This window comes from Chiloscyllium plagiosum, unplaced genomic scaffold (genome assembly GCF_037043375.1).
Source record: "Chiloscyllium plagiosum isolate Xiang-an unplaced genomic scaffold, Cpla_swu_hap1 HiC_scaffold_41, whole genome shotgun sequence".
In the NCBI taxonomy this organism is placed as follows: domain Eukaryota; kingdom Metazoa; phylum Chordata; class Chondrichthyes; order Orectolobiformes; family Hemiscylliidae; genus Chiloscyllium; species Chiloscyllium plagiosum.
The window spans coordinates 23,970,644-23,992,467 of NW_028270179.1; the positions used below are offsets into that span (position 1 = coordinate 23,970,644).

Sequence of the window (21,824 nt, forward strand, 5' to 3'; positions counted from 1 at the left end):
TTGCTCGCTGAGCTGTCGGTTTGATATCCAGACGTTTCATTACCTGGCGAGGTAACATCATCAGTGCGAACTCCAAGTGAAGCGAAGCTGTTGTCTCCTGCTTTCTATTTATATCTTTCTCCTGGACGTGGTTTCTGGGGTTTGTGGTGATGTCATTTCCTGTTCGTTTTATGAGGGGTTGATAGATGGCATCTAGATCTATGTGCTTGTTTATGGCGTTGTGGTTGGAGTGCCAAGCCTCTAGGAGTTCTGTGGCATGTCTTTGCTTAGCCTGTCCCAGGGTAGATGTGTTGTCCCAGTCGAAATGGTGTTTTTTTTTTCATCCGTGTGTAGGGCTATGAGGGGTGGGGGGGTGGAGTTCTTGACTTTTTGTGGCTAGCTGGTGTTCATGTATCCTGTTGGCTAACTTTCTTCCTGTTTGTCCTATGTAGTGTTTGTGGCAGTCCTTGCATGGAATTTTATAAATGACGTTGGTTTTGTCCATGGGTTGTACTGGGTCTTTTAAGTTTGTTAGTTTTTGTTTGAGAATGTTGGTGGATTTGTGTGCTACTAGGATTCCGAGAGGTCTCAGTAGTTAGTTAAATTAACTCAGTTTGAATTTAGAGTAGGATAAAATTCTATCATAACATTGAGGGCCGCAGGGCCTGTACTGTGCTATATTGTTCTTTGATCTACGCTCTTTCAACGAAATGTCCCGTGGTAGGCTGGTCCAGATCAAGTCACATGCAATCGTCTGTGAGTTTACAAGTTGGATGCAATATTGGAGTTGTCATTGAAGACAGAATGCAATTGTTGAAGTTTCATTTCTTTGAATAGAAAGTTATGACGATTTGTTTTCCAGCAAGGATCTGGGCGAGGACATATTTTGTCTGTTGTGTGTGTGTGTGTTGTTATGTGTATTTGTGTATGTATATGTACATGTGTGCAAGTGTGCCCCGTATATGCATATAATATGCATACACATATGTGTAAATGGTTTGACTGAAAGTGTAGGTGGTCTGATAAGTACGTTTGCTGACATCATGAGAATGGATGAAGTTATAATAGTGACGAAGGTTGTGAAATGATGCAGTATGATATAGATCAATTGAAAATTTGAGAGGAGAAATGACAGATGTATTTAACTCCAGACAAATGTGAAGTGACGCATCTTCGAAGTCAAGCGGCAGAGAACCAAATGGAACGACCCTTATTATTATTGATATGCAGAGGGATCTTGTGGTGGAAGGTCCTGCAAGTGCAACACAAAACGACTAAGTTGGTAAATAAAGGATATGACATGCTTGCGCTCATTTGTCCGTGTTTTGAGTATAAAAGTTGGCGAATTGCATTTCGGCTATGAAAATCTTATTTGTGCCGTACGAGAACATTGTGAGCAACGACAAAAGCGACAATGACGTGAACAATCAGTTTCTCCAAGGCCCCACCCATAGTCGATCGGGGACCTGATTCCATGGAATGGACCCGACGCCCTAACAATGATATGGAGACCCAACGTTGAGGCCTGACCACACCGACAACAAGACTCCAAGAGAGACCAAAGCCAAAACCAATGCCGGGGATCACATCAGGTACACGCATTTCCCTTCTGGAACAGCAAACCATCCACTCCGACTCACAGGCTTAACAAGAACCAGCCATTTATCCATGAAAAGTTGGAGAAGCGCTGTCCAACAGGTGAGACTGAAGATCCCCTCCCCCGCTGGAACGACATAAATCAAGACTCGTCTCGCCAAGAGAAATAGCTCACTCCTCCTTCACCTCAACTTGGTTTACAACCTAAGGTTTTCTCAAAGCACCAGATTCACTGCATGGTGTGCGTGGACACGGCAAAGGTCGCTCTGATCCACAGGTCTTGGTACTTAAACATGACGAACTTTACTCGTGACTGTTCCCTGGACCGAGACTGTTTAATAGTGAAGTGCAATCTGCACTACATGCTAACTCTGGTGGCTAACTCTCTGACCTAGCTGTAGTTTACATCCCAACGCATACATATCTGAAGAGCGCACGTGCTGAAGTATATACTGCTACAAACAGCCTCGAGGGGTAATACACTCTTGTTGAAGACAGCCAGTTAGTTTAAAAAGCCCAACATAATGAGTGTTATACCAAACTACCAAAAACAGGTTTTCTGTCGCCGAGAGGACGTTTTTATTGAGAACTTCGGTGATCTCCGGTACTTCTACACACACACGTCTACATTCGTCCTTGAGTCTTCCTTTTAACGTAGAACATACAATACACAACATTACGTTGCCGTACAAGTCCTTCAGACCTCGATGTTGCGCCGACCTGAGAAACCGATCTGAAGCCCATTTAACCTACACTATTCCATATGTCTATCCATTAACCATATGAATACCCTTCACGTTGTCGAGTCTACTACTCTTGCTGACAGGCTGTTCCACGCCCCTACTTCCCTCAAAGTGTTGAAAATGCTCTCGCTCCGTCCGATATCTACCACTCCTCACTTAAATATTTTGTCCCCTCGTGCTCACCATCAATATTCTAGGAGAATTAAGCTCACTGTCCACCCTACCTGAGCCTCCGAGTTTCTTATATGCCTCAAATAATCCACCTCTCAATCTTCTTCTCTCTGACAGAAACTGCCTGAAGTCTTTTCGCCTTTCCTCGTAAGAACTGCCCGCCATACCAGGTAACATCCCAGTAAATCCCCTCTGAACCCTTTCCAAAGTTTCATATCCTTCATGTAATGTGGAGGCTAGAATTGTCCGCAATATTACAAACGTGGCCACAACAGAGTTTTGTACAGGTGTAGCATGACCTAATGGTTCCGAAATTCGATCTCTCCACTCATAAAAGCAACACATCGTATGTCGTCTTACCAACCAGATCAATCTGGGTGGTAACTTCCAGGGTTCTACGTTAATGAACACTGAGAGCTCTCTGTTCATCTACACTACCAAAAATCTTACTTTTAGCACAGTACTCCTTATTCCTGTTGCTCCTTCTAAAGGGAATCACCTCATAATTTTACGCATGACGTTACATTTCATACCTCTCAGCCCAATTCTGTAGTTTCTCCGTGTCCATATTTGAACTGCAACATCCTCCAACACTATCCACAACTCTACCGACCTTAGTATCATCCGCAAATTTACTAATCCATCCTTCTTCTCCTTCAACAAGGTCATTTAAAAAATGGCAAACAGCGGTGACCCAAAACAGAACCTTGCGGTACACCACGTGGAACTGAACTCGAGGATGAGCATTTCCCATCAACCATCTCATTCTGTCTGCTTTCAGCTCGCCAATTTCTGGTGCAAACCGCTAAATCACCCTCAATCCCATGCTTCCGCATTTTGTGCAATAGCCTACTGTGGCGAACCTCATCAAAGGTCTTACCAAATCCATATACACCACATCAACAGCTTTACACTCATCCATCTCTTTTTTCGCCTCTCAAAGAACTCAATAAGGTTTGTAAGTCACGACATACCCTTAAAAAAACCGTATTAACTATCCGTAATCAAGTTATTCATTTCTTGATAATTATAAATCTTATCTCTTATTACCTTTTTCCAACACTTACAACTGAAGTAAGGCTCAATGGTCTATAATTACTGATGTTGCCTCCGCTCTCGTTTCTGAACAAGGGGACAACACTTGCTATCCTAGAGTCTCCTGGCACCATTCCTGTAGAAAATGACGAAATAAAAATCAAACACTAATCTTCTCACTGGCTTCCCAGAGAATCGTAGGATAAAACCCATCCGGACCAGGGGGGTTATCTATTTTCACATGCTCCAGAATCGCTATCACCGTCGTCATTGTGAAGCTCAACCCATCTATTCTCGTATCCTGTAAATCAGTAGTCTCCTCGACAATATTTTTTTTCCAGTGTGGATTCCTTCAATTCATTTAGTGGCTCCCGTGTCTCCTCTGACTCCACTCACAACTTCCCACTGCTATCCTTGATTGGCCCTCATCTTACTATTGTCATTCCTTTATGCCTGGTATGCCAATAGAACTCCATTGGGTTGTCCTTGATCTTATCTACCAATGAGTTCTCATGTCCCGTTTGTCTCTTGTTAGCTCCGTCTTTAGGTCTTTCCTGGCTAAATTACAACTTCCAATCGCCAGAACTGAGCCTTTACATCTCATCCCAACATAGTTAAAAATCACACAACACCAGGTTATAGTCCAACAGGTTGTACACCCCAGTCCAACATCGGCATCTCCAAATCATCCTAACACAAGCCTTCTTCTTACTCTTGAAAAGAACTTCAACTTCTTCAGTAAATCACAGCTTCCTCGCTCGACTACGCCCTTCCTACCTGACAGGCACATACTTGTGAAGGACACCTGGAGTCTGTTCGTTGAATAAGCTCCAAATTTCAAATTTACCCATTCCTGCAGTTTCCTTCTCCATACTATGCATCCTAAATCTTGCCTGATTGCATCATATTTGCTTTTTCCCCAGCTAAACATGTGACTTGTGGTATGTACCAATCCCTTTCCATCGCTAAACTAAACATAACAGAATTGTAGTCACTGTCACCAAGATGCTCAGCTGCCTCCAAATCTAATACCTGTCCATCTTCATTACCCAGCATCAAATCAAATGCGGTCTCGCTCCTTCTTGGCCTGAATACATACTGTGTCAGGAAGCCCTTCTGCATACATTACAACAAGTGACCCATCTAAAGTAAATGGAGTATAATATTGCTAGTCAGTATTTCGACAGCTGAAGTTCAACATAACAACTGTCATGTCACTCTCGCTCAAGTCGAGAAACATCTTTGCTATTCTTTCGTCTGTACCTCGGAACTATTCTTTCTCAACATTTTATTAACACTTGAATTTACTTAAAATGCCGGCTTAGATTCACCTTAATTTTCACAGCCAAGGCTATCAGGTGTCCCTTTTAGTCCTACTGATTTCCTTCTTCAGTAAACTCCATTATTCCCTGTATAAATCCATGGATGTTTTTTTATCCCAGCTGCCATTACCTAAGCTGTGCCACCTTCTGTATTTCTGGTCATAAACCTCAATAACATTTGCCATTCAGGTTTCCCTATTCCTGCAACTTTGCCATTCACCCTCACATAAACATATCGAAGATCAGCTCTAAGTATCTCACTTTTAAATGCTTCCCACTTGCCAGAGAATCGTTTGCCCAGAAATAAATTCCTTTAATCAAATATTGCAAGCTCCTGCCTAATTCCAACAAAATTAGCCTTGATACAATTGAGAACTTGAACCTGTGAAACAATTTTGCCTCTCTTCATCGATATTTCAAAATTTATAAAACTGTAGTCACTGATCCGAAAGTGCTCCCCACACTGTCACTTCAATCACCTGTCGTGTCCCTTTCCCTCAAGAATAGATCTACGTTTGCCACTTCCTGAGTAGGATCCTCTACACACTGCTTGAGGAACACTGCTGAACGAATTACACCCAATCTCAACCCTTAACGCTCCGGCAGTCCTGAACGTACTAAACAAATTCCACCCCATCTGAGCCCTTAACGCTCGGTTGGTCCCATTCTCTGTGACGAAAATTAAAATCCCGTACTACGAAAACCAAGTTGCTCCTGCAAGTTTCCCTAAGCTCTCTGCATGTTTATTTTTCGAATTCCCGTTGACTATTTGGTGCCCACTCGTACAATCCCTATGAGGATTTAAAATTTGAATTTAGGTTATTATTAGAAGCAACAAGTAAACGTAGATTTTTTTACTAATCACAAAATGGCTTTTAAATTTAAAAGAATATAACAAAATGGCTGAGAATAGTGATTGAACTCTGTGAACCTGCACTGCTGATTTGCAGAATTAAGCTGAAATCAAAAGATAAGAGGACAATAGAGTTTTCACCAAATGAATACTGACACATTAATTGACCTTGAACAGCTATAATGGCATGATGATTGACGTAAATAAGAACCCTTTCCCAGGAAATATCATTGGTTTAATGTGCTGCAAATCATGTCACCTTATTATATGTGATTGGTCTTTCTTGCAATTAAGGCTGTACTATCTCTTATCAAATGCATATAAATGATGTGTAATTTTCGAATGTAATTGTGGAACTTCACCATGGAACACAGAAGCTTTAGTCTCTGTGTTGCTGGATAGAATTGCGTCAAGGTACCTTAATTCAATAAACGAATGACACGTGCTTTTGTACAGACCGCATTCCATTGATTCCTTTGACCGATCTCGAACCAAGAGGCCCCTCTTGAGGGGTCATAGACCTTCACCTATACCGTCAGCATAACATGCTTATTGCTTAGCTCCACCCACAAAGACTTACTGGATAAACCTTCAGTTATTTCATCTCCGATTACTGCTGTGATCGTCGCCTTAATCAAAAATGAAATGTCCATTTCACTACTACCACCACCTCGATAACACCTCAACCTACTGTACCTTTGCACAACAATCTGCTACTCATGCCCCTGCCTTTGCCATGTTTGTGTAACGGTGATGATATCCCAGTCCCACGTAACGATTCACGCCCAGAGTTAATCAGCCTTATCTAGCACTCATCTTTCATTAAAATAGATGAAATTTAATCGACCATTCCTTGCTCCCTTTCGCGTTGCAGCCTGATATGTATCTTAAATTTACTAACTCTGATTACTTTATCTCCTTTGGGCCTCGTACTTGTCTCCCTGCTGTTGAAGATTCCACCCCTCCCCTGGCCAATCTAGCTGAAACTGTCCCTTGCGGAATTAGGAAACCTGTCCGCCAAAATGCGTGACGATGCTATCACTCTAACAATGTCATATTGTCCTTGGTTCTTATTTTAGACAGTGGTCATGAAGGCAGAGGTGTCAAAGCCTCGAGGAAGAGCCTAGTTTAAAAAAAAACAAATGGCACGCTAGTAGCCAGTTCTCCCAGTTCAGAATTTTGTTTTCTAGGTTACGAGCAAATCTGGCCACCAAAATATTCGACGCCCTCCTTCTCTAGACAGTCCGTCGTCAAAAGCCCCAGCTTAGTCGAATAACCACATCAATTCACTGCTTCTTCAACTTAAGTAATGTAACCGAGATGCGTGTGTTATTTCTGTATATTTTACTTCAGAAACTTGTCGATCTCATGGAAGAAAGGCACAGCGTGCAAAACATAAAATCTATCTGATCAACAACTGCAATAATTCCTTTTTTTTTGCTTTAACTTTGATTACTTCATTATATCAAACGCTAATTACTTCCCTGGAGAATGACATGTGATATATAAAGTATAATTCTGAATAAATTGCAAAATCCTTTCAGAGCTTCTGTCCGAAATGCATGCACTATTGACAGATCTTGTGTTTGCCATCTATTACCCAGTTATTGCTGCCATCGGGGTTCCAGGTAAGACACTGTCTAGCGTTAGTAGTTCTTTCATTCAGTTCTTAGCTCCATCAGTTTTATTTTCAATTCAAAGGTAACGCTTCTCCATGTTGGATCTTTTCTTTATCATATTTGATGCTTTATTTTCCATTCATCGTTGCTACGTCTGAACATTAAACAATATGATGTTCTGTTTTGACAATGTTGTGCAACATTTTTGTTGCATTATTGGACAATCCACATAACACAAATGTAGCAATATGTCACACCAAACATAATTTCTCCCCGAAGTAGATCCGTTGTTCACGTCTGACAAAATAAATTGGTATTTCTAAAATTAAAATGTACTTATGCATCAGTTAACAATCGAAACTTTGTAAATAATATCCATTCCGCCATTTACTCTTCGCGTGCTGCAGTGTAAAGTGACAACGAGCACCCGAGCTACAAATCATCTCACAAACTTAGAACCACAACAATAAGCTCTTTTGTGGCCTTGGACATGATTCGATAAGTGTAGTTGTCCATAATCACCATTGTATAAATCCAGTTGTGTTGTGTTAAGATGCTGGTTATACATGATCAACAGAAGTGTGTTATGGTCAAAGAAATAACTATTTTGGTGTGGAAATATCATATGTGTGAATATGTATTCTGTTGAGTAATCTCGCTGAAGTTTTATTGTGCTCTGGTTGAATTGTCAAATTGTGATGATAGTATTTTTTAGGACTACAGTGCGATTGATCTTCACAGTGGGAAACAATGCCAACAATTGATTCAAAATCGATTGGCTTTCGCCAATGAATAATTCCAGCAAAATAAAATGAACGAATTTCCCAAAGTGAATTGTCTCAGTCACTGAGCTATTGACACAAGAAGTGTTGCTACAGTTGAAAATGACTGAACAGTTCAATGTTTCTCCCAATTCACAGGACACGGTTACACTTCAGTGTTAGCAGTTTCTGATGTGCCTAAGTAAATGACAATTGATTGTTTGATTTCCTCTGTCACTACCACAGGGCAAGTCTTTTCACATCATCACCATTCTCCTCATATTAGATGAAACATCAGAACTGGTGGAATCTCTAATGTGTAATTCATAATGTTTAATTACGAATATCCATTGCAGAAAATAGCTCACATTTAACACCAATGACCTACATCAGCAATGAGCAAGATCTGCACTTCGTTTTATGGTAGTAGTGGGGAGGTAACATGGAAAGATCGAGAGATTATTCTGCTAGTATGATCTCATCACCTGAGAGTTGCATTGGTGCAGATCGAAACGGATTATCCGATACTAATATTAGCTGAAGAGGTTGGAGTCGTGCACAGGCAAAGAAATGCTTGCAGTCTTTGCAACTTTTTTACAGAATGAATGTTATGAATAATAATTATTTATGCAGCATTCCCAAAGTCAAACGCTGTTGCCAAAAAATCGAAAGATCTCACCTCAGTTTAGCTCATAAAACAAGGTTGACGTTGAGCATTTTCTTTTGCACCTCCTTGGGTCCACCAAGAACATCTGTTTATCAACACGCACTACTTGATGTTCCTTTTTTATGCTTGTTCCCCTCAGTGCTTATTCAGGTGACTGAAGAGCAGACGTTTTGGCATCATATTTGGTCATTTGCAAAGTATAGCGGGTTCTTTATGAATATCGACAATCAACTTTAAATGAGTGAACACTTTGAGTTAATTCTAGAAATGTCACATTGCATCATAAGAGCGTTAAAATCTTTGCTGAATACATTTTTTTCTGCACAACTTTGATGTTTCAGCATTGATCTACAAACGTACTTTTTAGAAATTTTCTCTTGTTACTGCTGTGTTATTTTTTTCTGGTGGATTTAGTTTTCCTGTGTTGGAGTGGAGATTCAGTCGAGTTTTTTGTTCATTGCGTCTGTTAGGTTTCAATTGAATATTTTTCAATGTACTCGTACTGATACGTTATAAACTTAACCTTGATCACTGTGCTGCAATCTGGCAATACTTTTCCACTGGATAAAGCAAAGCTTTCAATATTCTTTGACAGTTACAAGCATTGAGTTCACGATGTATCATAGAAAATACAGCCGATTCAGTAACGATTTTACTCTTTCCTTCCATCCATATGTTCCTCCCCCTCTATTCCAGCTAATGTAGCAGTGGTAATGGTTCTGTATCGAAGAAGATGTGGTCTCTCCGAATGTGTTACTTATTATCTGCTATCCATGGCGGTGACAGATATCCTCGTCATGATCAATGCTGTAATATTAAACAGGATTGCTTCTGTCTACTTCCCATTCAGTTACTTGTCTGTAACGCCAGTGTGCGCTGTGCGAACTGTCTTAATTTTTATCGCAATTGATAGCTCTGTCTGGTTAACTGTTGCGTTCACCTTTGATCGTTTTGTGGCTATCTCCTGTCAGAAGTTAAAAACAAAATACTGTACAGTAAACGTGACAGCGCGGGTAACAGGAATCGTGTCTGTATTGGCCATTCTGAAAAATATCTTCAAATATTTTCAATTTGAACCACAGTACATAATTAATGGGGTACCGTGGTTCTGTGTCATAAAAGCAATATACTATACATCACCAGCCTGGACTGCATATGACTGGATACGATCCATTTTAAATCCTTTTCTCCCATTTATTCTCATTTTACTACTTAATGTATTGATGGTGAGGCACATTCTGATAGCCAATAGGGCACGTAGAAGATTCTGCACTCAGAAAAATGTACTGAATCAGATTGACCCAGAGATAGAGAAACGGAGGAAGTCCATTATTTTACTATTTGCCATCTCGGGCAATTTCATACTGTTAAATTTGCTTTACTTTGTGACGATCCTGAATGTCCAAATTGCGCATGCTACTTATTTGACAGGTTCCAATGTCAGTGATTCTACGTTTATTCTCCAAGAGACCGGATTTATGCTTCTGCTATTAAGTTCCTGTATGAACCCGTTTATTTATGCTGGGACACAAAGTAAATTCAGGCAGGAGTTAAAGACTGGTTTAAAATATCCGCTGAAAATATTGGGTGAAACATTTAAAATATAAACGTGGCAAAACGTAACAGAAATTGTAAATTACGTTCCAGAATATATATTTCTTGTGAATATCATAAAAAAGGCCCACTTGAAAGACACACTATGTTTTAAGTCCTTGCAGGACATGACATTTTATACGAGTGTGTAAAAACAAAAATACACATATTTACATCCGTACACACACACACACACACACACACACACACACACACACACACACACACACACACACACACACACACACACACACACACACACACACACACACACACACACACACACACACACACACACACACACACACACACACACACACTAATGGGTGACGAATTTTCCCCATAAAACCGTAACCTTCATTTGGTCACTCATCCGATTGCTGAATAACAATTTCCAATAAAGCTTAGTGTACAAAGATATGGAAATGAGAGCAAAAAGACAATGTTTTCTGCACATTGGCCATCCACCTTTAGACCTAGATATAAAGAAGCCAGCACATCAACCAAACTTGGACAGGTTTAACACTGTTTTTAAGAGACTGAGACATAACGTGTAGTTCGGACTGGAATTGTTAAAAAAGGAAATGATACAAGCCAGGGTACAGTGGAGTCCTCTCGCCAGCGACATGTTTAATATTTCTAAGCTGACAAGGGAAAAGTAAACACAAATACGCAAGAGAAGGTTTAAACTTTGTTCTAGTTTGTCAGCGGATATCACTTAAAATATATGTATAAACGTTTCTTTCAAATAAATTACTTCTCAACTGAGTGACTAAATGGTTTTCTATAAGAAAACTGCCTTTCAATTTCCAAGTATTGAGATATGTGAGTTTAAGAGATTCTGTACATTATCTTCCTTAGTTCAGGATGACCACAATCTGTCGCTTTTCCGTTCCAAATTCTCCACCTCCATTCAGTCCAGACGTTTTTGTGTAAAACTAAACAGGGTGATGCAATACCCACTCCAACAGGAATTCGTACGCCCGTTGTGTTTACCTGTGACGATTCTATCTCTTTAATAAGGTTATATTGTCCGTTTACTGGAAGCAAGATTGGAAGATCAAGGTTTCAATCTGGTTGCTGGGTGCCACTTGAGTAAACAGCTTGGGAGGCTTTATTTAAATGCAAAGTCCACAAGTGTGATGCTGGAAAAGCACAGCAGATCAGGCAGCATACGACGAGCAGGACAGATGACGTTTTGAGCATAAAGTTAAAAACCACACAACACCAGGTTATAATTCAACAGGTTTATTTGGAAACACCAGCAGTCGGAGCGCTGCTCCTTGTTTGAGGAGAAAGTGAGGTCTGCAGATGCTGGAGATCAGAGCTGAAAATGTGTTGCTGCAACAGCGCAGCAGGTCAGGCAGCATCCAGGGAACAGGAGAATCGACGTTTCGGGCATAAGCCCTTCTTCAGGAATGAGGAAAGTGTGTCCAGCAGGCTAAGATAAAAGGTAGGGAGGAGGGACTTGGGGGAGGGGCGTTGGAAATGCGATAGTTGGAAAGAGGTCAAGGTGAGGGTGATAGGTCAGACTGGGGTGTGGGCGAAGAGGTCAGGAAGAAGATTGCAAGTTAGGAAGGCGGTGCTGAGTTCGATGGATTTGACTGAGACAAGGTAGGGGGAGGGGAAATGAGGAAACTGGTGAAATCCGAGTTCATCCCTTGTAGTTGGAGGGTTCCTAGGTGGAAGATGAGGCGCTCTTTCTCCAACCGTCGTGTTGTTGTGGTCTGGCGATGGAGGAGTCCAAAGACCTGCATATCCTTGGTGGAGTGGGAGGGGGAGTTGAAGTGTTGAGCCACAGGGTGGTTGGGTTGGTTGGTCCGGGTGTCCCGGAGGTGTTCTCTGAAACAATCTGCAAGTAGGCGGCCTGTTTCCCCAATATAGAGGAGGCCACATCAGGTGCAGAGGATGCAATAGATGATGTGTGTGGAGGTGCAGGTGAATTTCTGGCGGATATGAAAGTTTCCTGTGCGGCCGTGGAGGGAGGTGCAGGGGAAGGTGCCGGGAGTGGAGGTTGGGTTGTTGGGGGGTGTGGATCTGACGAGGGAGTCACAGAGGGAGTGGTCTTTACGGAATGCTGATAGGGGAGGGGAGGGAAATATATCGTTGGTGGTGGGGTTCGTTTGGAGGTGGCGGAAATGACGGCGGATGATACGCTGTACATGGAGATTGGTGGGGCGGTAAGTGAGGAGCAGTGGGGTTCTGTCCTGGTGGCGGAGGGAGGGGCGGGGCTCAAGGGCGGAGGAGCCGGAAGTGGAAGAGATGTGGAGGGCATCGTCGAAAATGTCGGGGGTGGGGGGAAAATTGCGGTCCTTGAAGAAGGAGGCCATCTGGGTTGTCCGTTTATAGAACTGATCCTCGTGGGAGCAGATGCGGCGGATACAAAGGAATTGGGAGAATGGGATGGCGTTTTTACAGGGGGCAGGGTGGGAGTGTAGTCCAGGTAGCTGTGGGAGTCGGTCGGTTTGTAGTAGATGTCCGTGTTGATTCGGTCGCCTGAGATAGCAATAGACAGGTCGAGGAAGGGGAGGGAGGAATCTGAGACTGTTCAGGTGAATTTCAGGTCGGGGTGGAAGGTGTTGGTGAAGTGGATGAACTATTCAACCTCCTCGTGCAAGCGAGAGGCGGCGCCGATACAGTCATCGATGTAGCGGAGGAAAAGGTGGGGTGTGGGGCCAGTGTAGTTGCGCAAGATGGACTGTTCCACATATCCTACGAAGAGGCAGGCATAGCTGGGGCCCATGCGGGTGCCCATGGCTACTCCTTTCATTTGGAGGAAGTGGGAGGATTGGAAAGAGAAGTTGTTCAGGGTGAGGACCAGTTCAGTCAGTCGAAGGAGGGTGTCAGTGGAAGGGTACTGGTTGGTACGGCGGGAAAGGAAGAAGCGGAGGGCTTACCAAATCAATTGGCAATGCTAAATTTCCCATGGTGTTCAGGGATGACCAGGTTAGGTGCTTAATCAGGGTTGCATGTAGGTTTTAAGCAGAATGGTTCTACGGAGCTTAGGTGCGGATTGTTGGATAGAACGGATTTTTTGTTTTCATACTGAACTTAGATAATTCTGTGAGAATTCAATGTTTGGTCTTTCAACATCAATTTCGACGTGTTAGAGATAGAAAGTCAGGAAAATAGACATCCTCAGGTGCTTTGGTAAAAAAGAGATCTAATTGAAGATAATAAAAATACGCTACTGCAAAGTAAACAAAAGCAAACCCATGAGTGAAGTAAAGTGAAGAGAAAAGGCTCAGATATGTTCACTGTAATAATGTCGCACAGTTAATGGTTTAAGAAAAGCACTGTGAACACGGATGTGGAGAAGTAGGTTAAGACAGTGAATTCTGTTGAAATGGTGAAGTAAAGCAAAGGGGAAACTGAAAAGCTGCACCAGAATGTGGCAATCTGGCCCGAGGTTGGATGAGAAGAATGTGCCAGATTTCTTTGCACGATTAATTTGCGCGTGTGATGTTAACTTGCACGTGCAAAGAGGGGTAGGGTAAGAAATTGTAGTTCTAAGAGATATGGGAGCGTGTCTTGCTTTATTGGTTCGCGATTCAAGGGATATAGCATTCAGAAGTACGACTGCCATTCTAGGTCGTTTGATAAAGGCAGTCCTTTGTATTTCAAAAGAAGCTGTTCCTTGTCTCAACGATACTCTGCCCTTGAGTTTTTTCAGACTGGTAATAACTCAGTCCGGGCTCCGGTCAAATTGGTTTGGTACGGAAATGAAAATGATTTTTAGCGGCTTTTTTGTCATCTATGTACACAGGTGAGACTTCATACCAAAGTGGTCAGGATTTAGAAGTAACCTGTAGAATGATAGGGGAGTGGTCAGATCTGTAAGTTGAGCAATTTCGTTCAATCCAGAACTGGTTGGGCGTTAAACAATAAGTTGTATGGAAACTCGCTATTCTGCACTTCTAACTTCAACCTGTAAGCATTTGATCGTTTTTGTACTGTGTTTCAAAGGGGGTTTGCTTATTGGGTCTGTTGTGACAGTTTGGACAGAATGTGTTCGGTAGGGGTTCTTTATTCTGTTCCTCCTGTGTCATTATGAATAGATGTTTTGGCCTGTTTTAAACCAGTTAGTCCACCTCGCTAACTTCATCCAGGTAATTTCCACTGTACACTTAACGAAACACATTGCAAAACGATATTCTGAACTGCCTGTTTAAGATTGTTTTGAGTGGTCTGACCTCGGCCATGACAGATTAGGGGTTCTTGACGGGATTTTTAACAGCGAGTAGTAGATGCTCGTATCTTTATTTCAGGTTTTGATTTGCTTGGTGTGGTGAAAGGGTTAAAATTGTGTCCCAATACATGTGTGAATCTAACCGAAAATGGAAGGTGTCGCTTAGTCCCGTGTGAATCTTGTTATACACCTTCCCGTGTGAATCTTCTTATCTGTATGTAACCAGAATGGAATGTGTTTTTTAGCCTTGCTCTGCTGTTCACATGAATGTTTATATCTGGAAAAGGGTATATCAGCTGGAGAAGTCTCCAGTTCGGTAGAGTCTGCTCCGGGGTTACGTTTAACCGCCGAGCGTGGGTTGTCGGCAACCGCTCTACGAGAACTGACGGCTCCCAGTTTTGGTAACATGTAGAGTGAGTATAAGCCAGACCCGTTGTAAGTACGAGACTGGTTGTGGGGACACTGCGGGGAATAAAACTATATTCTAGCAGACTCGCCTCTTGGCTGTTTGTTCTGTGTCAGACTACTTTCCTGCGAGCCTGGTCCTTGACCTTGAGAATTTTTTAAAACATTTTGGCGTAGCCGGCAGGATCAATCGCAATTGAGGAAAGATTTTGATACAGAACAATGTTTTGGAAAAAGGCTAAGAAACCAGAGGAACAAACTGTGGAGGTCCTGACCGTCCCGGGATGGCATGGGCCGTGGCATGGCGTGGCAGTTTGTTTGAGAAATGGTGGGGGGCGACCGGAGGACTGGGAGGCCGAGGGCGTAGGAACCCCAGGGTCGCTGCTGTCCACCCTTGAGAGGATCCCAGTCCTGCCGAAGAACCCATTGCCTGGGGTACAGCGGAGGATGTGGGCCTGTGCGGCGGCTTGTAGACAACAGTCAGACAAGCGCCAAAAAGCTGAAGCAGAATTAGCCCTCCTGAAACATGAGCAGGGACTCAGTTCGGGAGATGCCTCTATGTTGAGGCAGGAAATTATGAAGTTAAAAGCTGAATTGACAGCATTAACTGAACTAGCAGGACGAACTATTATGTATTTGTCTGCTAAGAAACGGAAAGAGAAAAGGAAGGTCCCTCGAACCCCGGACCCGGTACAAGTACGGGCGTTTGTAGCCCAGTTAAATAACGGGGATCGGTGGGATATCGATCATTGGGATGGGAACATTTGGGGAGATTTAGATGATCAGTACGAAGAGGACCCACCCGTACTCCAAGCTAAACCAGTGGTTAGGAGAAAGCAGGTTCAGAGCCGTCTCCCAGTGCAACGGGAGGTAATGTTAGATGAGAAAGGAAACCCTATACGGAATGAACAAGGGGAGGCAATTATGCATGAATTACCGCGGGCTCAGCCTCCCGCAGAATTCTCTGAATTAACGGAAGACTTCACTACCGATGAGGTGCTGTTTATCACCCAGAAAACCCGACGTAATCCTGGGGAGCCGTTAGAGCTATGGCTAATTCGGCTCCTCGAAGAAGGGGGGCAACAAGTGCAGGTAGACTATCAGGATGCTCCCAAGTTTGGTGGATTAGCAAAGGATGCTGCCATAGACCTGGGGTACCGCAACCAAGCCAAGGATATGGTAATAGATCGCAGTATGGGGACCCTATTTGGGATGTATGCCAGGGCAGTGGCCGAACAGTATCCCTTCCCGTCCGATTGGCCCCCCTTGGAAGGAACTTGGACAACGATTAAGGAAGGGGTTCAGAGGCTAACCCGTTTGTGTGTGCGGGATGCCCTGTTGCTGGGAGTGCTGGACGAGGTAGATAACACAAATGTTAGTAGACAGACTAGAGACCATCTAGTGAAGACTGCCCCCCCCCCCATTATAAACCACTGTTATTAACCATAATGTTGAGTGGACGGGGAGAAACCCTAGGAGATGCCCGTAGTATGATGAGGGAGATGGGTGGTTTGGGGGATTGGGGACCCACAACCCGTGCTTCTCAGGGGGGCACGGAGGGGCGTCGCCCTGAGGCTCGAGCAGGGGGAAAAGTAAACCCTAATCAAGGAAGTAACCAAGGCCCCTCACGGCGTGCTTTGTGGCAAGCTTTGATACGGGCGCAGGTCCCAGCATCGGAGATTGATCGCCTACCTACACCGGAATTAAAAGACTTATGCAGACGAAAGGGACTGAAGGTGTCCCGGGTAGAGACGGAGTCCCGACCCACTATGGAAGACCTAGTGGAATTACTAACACAAAAATGTCAGACACGGGGTCCGGTTGTTAATGAGCCTCGAAGGGGTAGAACTTCCACTTCCCAGCGGTGGGAATCCTCGGAGGACGAGGAGGAGGAGGAGGTACGGCCTCCCCTCCGAGAGTGTTATAAAGTGGATAGGCGTGGCCGGAAACCTAGTAAGAAAGGCAAGAACAAAGAAGGGCGAGGCAAACGTCTTTACCCAGTGCTGTCTGGGGAAGATGAATGGGAGGAACAATAGGAATCGGGCCAAGCCCCAAGGGTTTGCCCACGAACGAGCCAATGGTCAGCAGACGACATTCGACCTCATGTATCATTGACTATCTATTGGCGCAAATCCGTCCAAACCGTTATGGCTCTAGTGGACACAGGGGCGGAGGCCACCTTAATCTATGGGACGCCCCATAAGTTTAAAGGAACCCCAGTCACGCTGGTTGGGCTGGGAGGTAATCTGATTGAAGGAAGAACAGTACAATTGCCCCTAAAGATAGGTACAATGCCCATTAAAACTTATTCAATTATCATTACACCGGTTAGAGAATGGATCCTGGGAATGGACATTCTGGCCGGTTTAACACTTCACCTCCAACAGGGGAAGTTTGAATTTGGAATCACGAAAATGGCTTTGCGCTGTAGGACGGTGTTAGTGGGAAAGGTTAAGATGGACCCCTTCCCCATCCCGATCGCCGATCGCGTAATAAGTCTTAGACAGTATAGGATTCCCGGCGGACATAAAGAAATATCCGCCACAATTAAGGATTATTTGGAAGCGGGAGTGCTTAGGACATGCACCACGGCGTGGAATAACCCCTTATGGCCCGTACATAAAGCCGATGGGTCATGGCGGATGACGGTAGATTATCGGCAACTAAACCGTCACACTCCGGCCTTGACGGCAGCGGTCCCGGATGCCGTCACTATTATAGGACGAATCCAACATCATCCAGGGGTGTGGTACGGAGTAATTGATTTGGCTAATGCCTTCTTCACAATTCCTATTCCCGAAGATAGGCAGGAACAGTTCGCATTCACTTGGGAGGGTAGACAATTCACGTTCACACGACTGCCCCAAGGATATCTGCATAGCCCTACTATCTGCCACCGGATAGTTGCAGAACACTTGGCTGCCTTTAAAGTGCCTGACGAAGTGATGATCTCGCACTATATTGACGATATGATGATACAGGGGACAAGTCAGAAGCAGGTTCAGGAATTGCTGGACCAACTGGTTCAACATATGCGAGGATATGGGTGGGAGATCAACCCAGCCAAAATCCAGGGTCCCTCACAAACGGTAAAATTCTTAGGAATCGTGTGGAACAAGGGGGAAAGGGAAATCACTGCGAAAGCTAAAAATAAGATTCAGGTCTTTGCCGTCCCTCACACCCAGAAGGACGTGCAGCAATTTATTGGGTTATTCGGATTCTGGAGACAGCATATTCCCCATTTAGGACAAATTTTAAAACCGTTGTATCGAGTTACGAGGAAAAAGGCAGCGTTCGAATGGACGGAGGTCCATCAAACTGCATTTGAAATGGCCAAGCAAGCGATACAGAAAGCTGTATCCTTGGGAAAGATACAGTCAGGACCTGTAGAACTGCAAGTCTCAGCACAGGGGGATTATACCAATTGGAGCTTATGGCAAAAACAGGAAAGGACCCGTAAGCCACTGGGATTTTGGTCCCGAAAATTACCCCCGGCAGGGGAACGGTATACCCCCTTTGAGAAACAGTTATTAGCATGCTACTGGGGCTTGGTGGAAACCGAAGCCCTGACCATTGGACATGAAGTGATCATGAGAACAGCTATCCCTATTCTTCCGTGGGTACTTAGTGACCCCACTACCCACCGAATAGGAACTGCCCAAGAGAGCAGCATCATTAAATGGAAATGGTATGTGTCGGAGAGAGTGCGGACTGGACAGAAAGGAGTGTCAGTCCTACATGAGCAAGTGGCGGAGGCCCCTGAGGAAGGGGAAAAGCGGTTTGAGGTGATTGAATACAAGGAATCACCCGTTAAGATGGGAAAACGGTATGATGAACTGACCCCGGATGAACAAGCCACGGCTTGGTTCGTAGATGGGTCAGCCCAATGGAAAGCGGGACAGCGTAGATGGAAAGCTGCCGCCTTTAACCCAAAACAAGGCACTACCCTAGAAGAATTAGGGGAGGGAAAAAGTAGTCAGTGGGCAGAATTAAAGGCAGTGCATATGGTAGTCATGCAAGCAGGGGTCATGGGAGTTTGTTTGTTCTCTGACTCGTGGTCAGTGGTTAACGGCATGACACAATGGATGCCAACTTGGCAGGCCAATCAGTGGATGATCCAGAATAGGGAAGTGTGGGGTAAACAGTTATGGGAGGATATATGGGAGAAAGCTCAATACCTGGTCATATACATCACCCACGTAGATGCCCATACCTCTCGAAATGATGTGGAAGCTCTACATAACCGATATGTGGATGGTATCGTCCGAACCATGATGGTGCAAAGGGGCACCTCAGTGGACCTAGCTAGATGGGCACACCTTAAGGCTGGGCACTGGGGAGTGCAAGGAACCTTGCACTGGGCTCGAGACCGAGGAATAGATCTTATGGTAGATGATGTTAAGACTGCAGTAAACCAGTGTGAGCAGTGTCAACATCAGCGGCAGGGAGTGCCCCAACACATGATGGGACATATCCATCGGGGGGATGGTCCGGGACAGAGCTGGCAAATGGACTTTGTGGGTCCCTTACCCTCCTCACAAGGATGTAACCACATATGTACAGCTGTGGACACTATGTCTGGGGTTTTGGTAGCCCATCCCTGTCGTCACAACAATCAACAGGCTACCTTGCGATGTTTAGATTTGATTGAACAATTTTATGGATTGCCCATACAGGTCCAGAGTGACAATGGCTCCCATTTCACAGGAAGGGCGGTAAAGCAGTGGTGTCACGATAACCACGTGGAATGGGTTTATCATGTACCCTATCACCCACAAGCTGCGGGACTTATAGAACGAATGAATGGGCTTCTGAAGTCCTCACTACGAAAAACAGGAGGTTGCAATGACTTAACGGGTTGGAGGAAGCAACTAATTCGGGTGGTGAAACAAATTAATAACCGCCCATTAGGAAATGGGGTAACACCCTTGAATAGGATGATACAAGTATGTGATACCCCAAAGACTCAGCCTATTAAAATGTGGAAGTTCGCTGAGGAAGCTGATATTCCCGTAAGGGCCACGCCGGCTTCGGCTGGACTGGACCTACGAGCACTAACTGCCCAGACTTTGATCCAACAGAAACCTACGGTGATTAAGACCGGGTTAGGGTTGATTTGTCCCCCTGGAACCTATGGGCATATCCTCCCGCGGTCGGGACTGTCACTAAAGGGGATTGATGTGATGGCAGGCGTAATTGACGCAGACTACCAAGGGGAGTTGGGGGTGATCCTGGTCAACATCACCGCTGAACCTTACGTGATACAGAAGGGGGACAGAATAGCGCAATTGGTCATTAAGCCATGTAACCTTACAACGGTGGAAGAGATGGGAGCTCCCGTTACGGTTACTGAGCGTGGGACGGGGGGATTTGGGTCTACTGACACTAAGGGGGCCAAGGTATGGGTGCGCCAGACGACCGGCCCCCCCAGGCCGGCCGAAATCATAGCACAGGGAAAGGACAGTCTGGTCACCATTATGTACCCCGGAGACCCGACCTGGGCAAACGTCCCGGCGAACCAGTGCTACTTACGTGAGACCTAAATAATGTTGTAATTGCTATGCACCCGCAGGCTGACCCTCCGCCTTGAACATGGGGTGGTCATGGGGATTGCGACTCCTATTGGCGATGTTCGCGATCGGATGGCCACTCCAGGGCATCGGTATCACGGCCTGGACGCTGGTACCGGTCGCCCGCCATGAGGTGCGGTGGGAGGCCAGTAGCCAGCGACGGACGCAGGACGACTTTACATGTGAACCCGGTCAGCAGTGCGTTGTTCTGACTCTCACCAGCGACTGTCAATTGTACACGTGTGCACAGTGCTACATGCGCCGGGATGGGGAAAAATATGACATATCGTTCATACCGCCTAATTGCACCCTGGTGGTAAATGCCCAAGTCAAGACGTGTTTGTGGGACCGACGCACCCAGACATGCGGGACAACGGGGACTCATTGGAGCGTCACAGCTCGGGGGGAAGATCTGTGGCTGCGCAATGCCACCGATATTCGGAATCATCATCGATTCATGTGGTTAATAATGGTACTGCCCTCGACGAACGCCCCGTCTGAGGCGTTATTAAACCCCACGCGGGGCGGGCCAGCACCGAAGAGGGGTGCCACGGGGGGCGTGCGGTCGCATCGAACACAGTTGGCCCCTATTATGTCAACTTGTCAACAGATGGCCCGGGCGGTACTGCACACTGATGTTCATTGGCGGGTACAGTTGCCCCTCATACCCGAGTGTCATACCAAGAGGCGGCGACGAGCGTGGTACGACACCCTGCTGGGAGGCGCAGGAACTGTTATGGGTATCTCGAATGCCATTGACTCTGAGGTAACCCGTACTAAATTATCTAACACGGGACAGGCCACCTCACAAGGACTACATACTATTGGAAGGTGGATGCCATCCGTAATGATGACTCAAGGAGAGACAGCTGAAATAATGATACGATCTCTGCAATGGGAACTGGATGTCTGGGGCGCCACTCAGGAACTGTTTGAGAACATTACGGCTCAGTTAAATTGGACTGCCTGTCATATTCAAATGTTGCATGCTCAAATACAGAAAGAACGCTTTTTGCGTGTGGTAACATCCCCCAATGTACAGGCGTGGAGGGGACTATGGAATGTATCTGAGAAATTGTGGATGATAACCCATCCAGAGCGAACATGGTGTAATGCAACTATGTGTAACGGATACTTTGTTACCATGAATGTAACCCACACTGTTACGGTCTGTCGATATTATGTATTACCAGTGATTACATCTTCTGGATATTATTTTCTGAAGACAAGGGGACAGTGGTTTAGCCCAGATACCAATATTACCTATGATCTGTCCGCTTGTGAACAGACTGATCAGGGGAAAACTTGCCTACTGATGGAC

The 21,824-nt window shown here is 44.8% G+C and overlaps 1 protein-coding gene across 1 annotated transcript; it reads left to right on the forward strand.

The window, feature by feature from the left end:
* The first annotated feature begins 7,257 nt into the window (after positions 1-7,257).
* Positions 7,258-10,353, forward strand: LOC148138188 (uncharacterized). The gene is made up of 2 exons (XM_087981875.1): positions 7,258-7,327; positions 9,443-10,353. The coding sequence occupies exons 1-2, from the start codon at positions 7,258-7,260 to the stop codon at positions 10,351-10,353; spliced, it is 981 nt and encodes a 326-aa protein (XP_087838001.1).
* Positions 10,354-21,824: the final 11,471 nt, after the last annotated feature.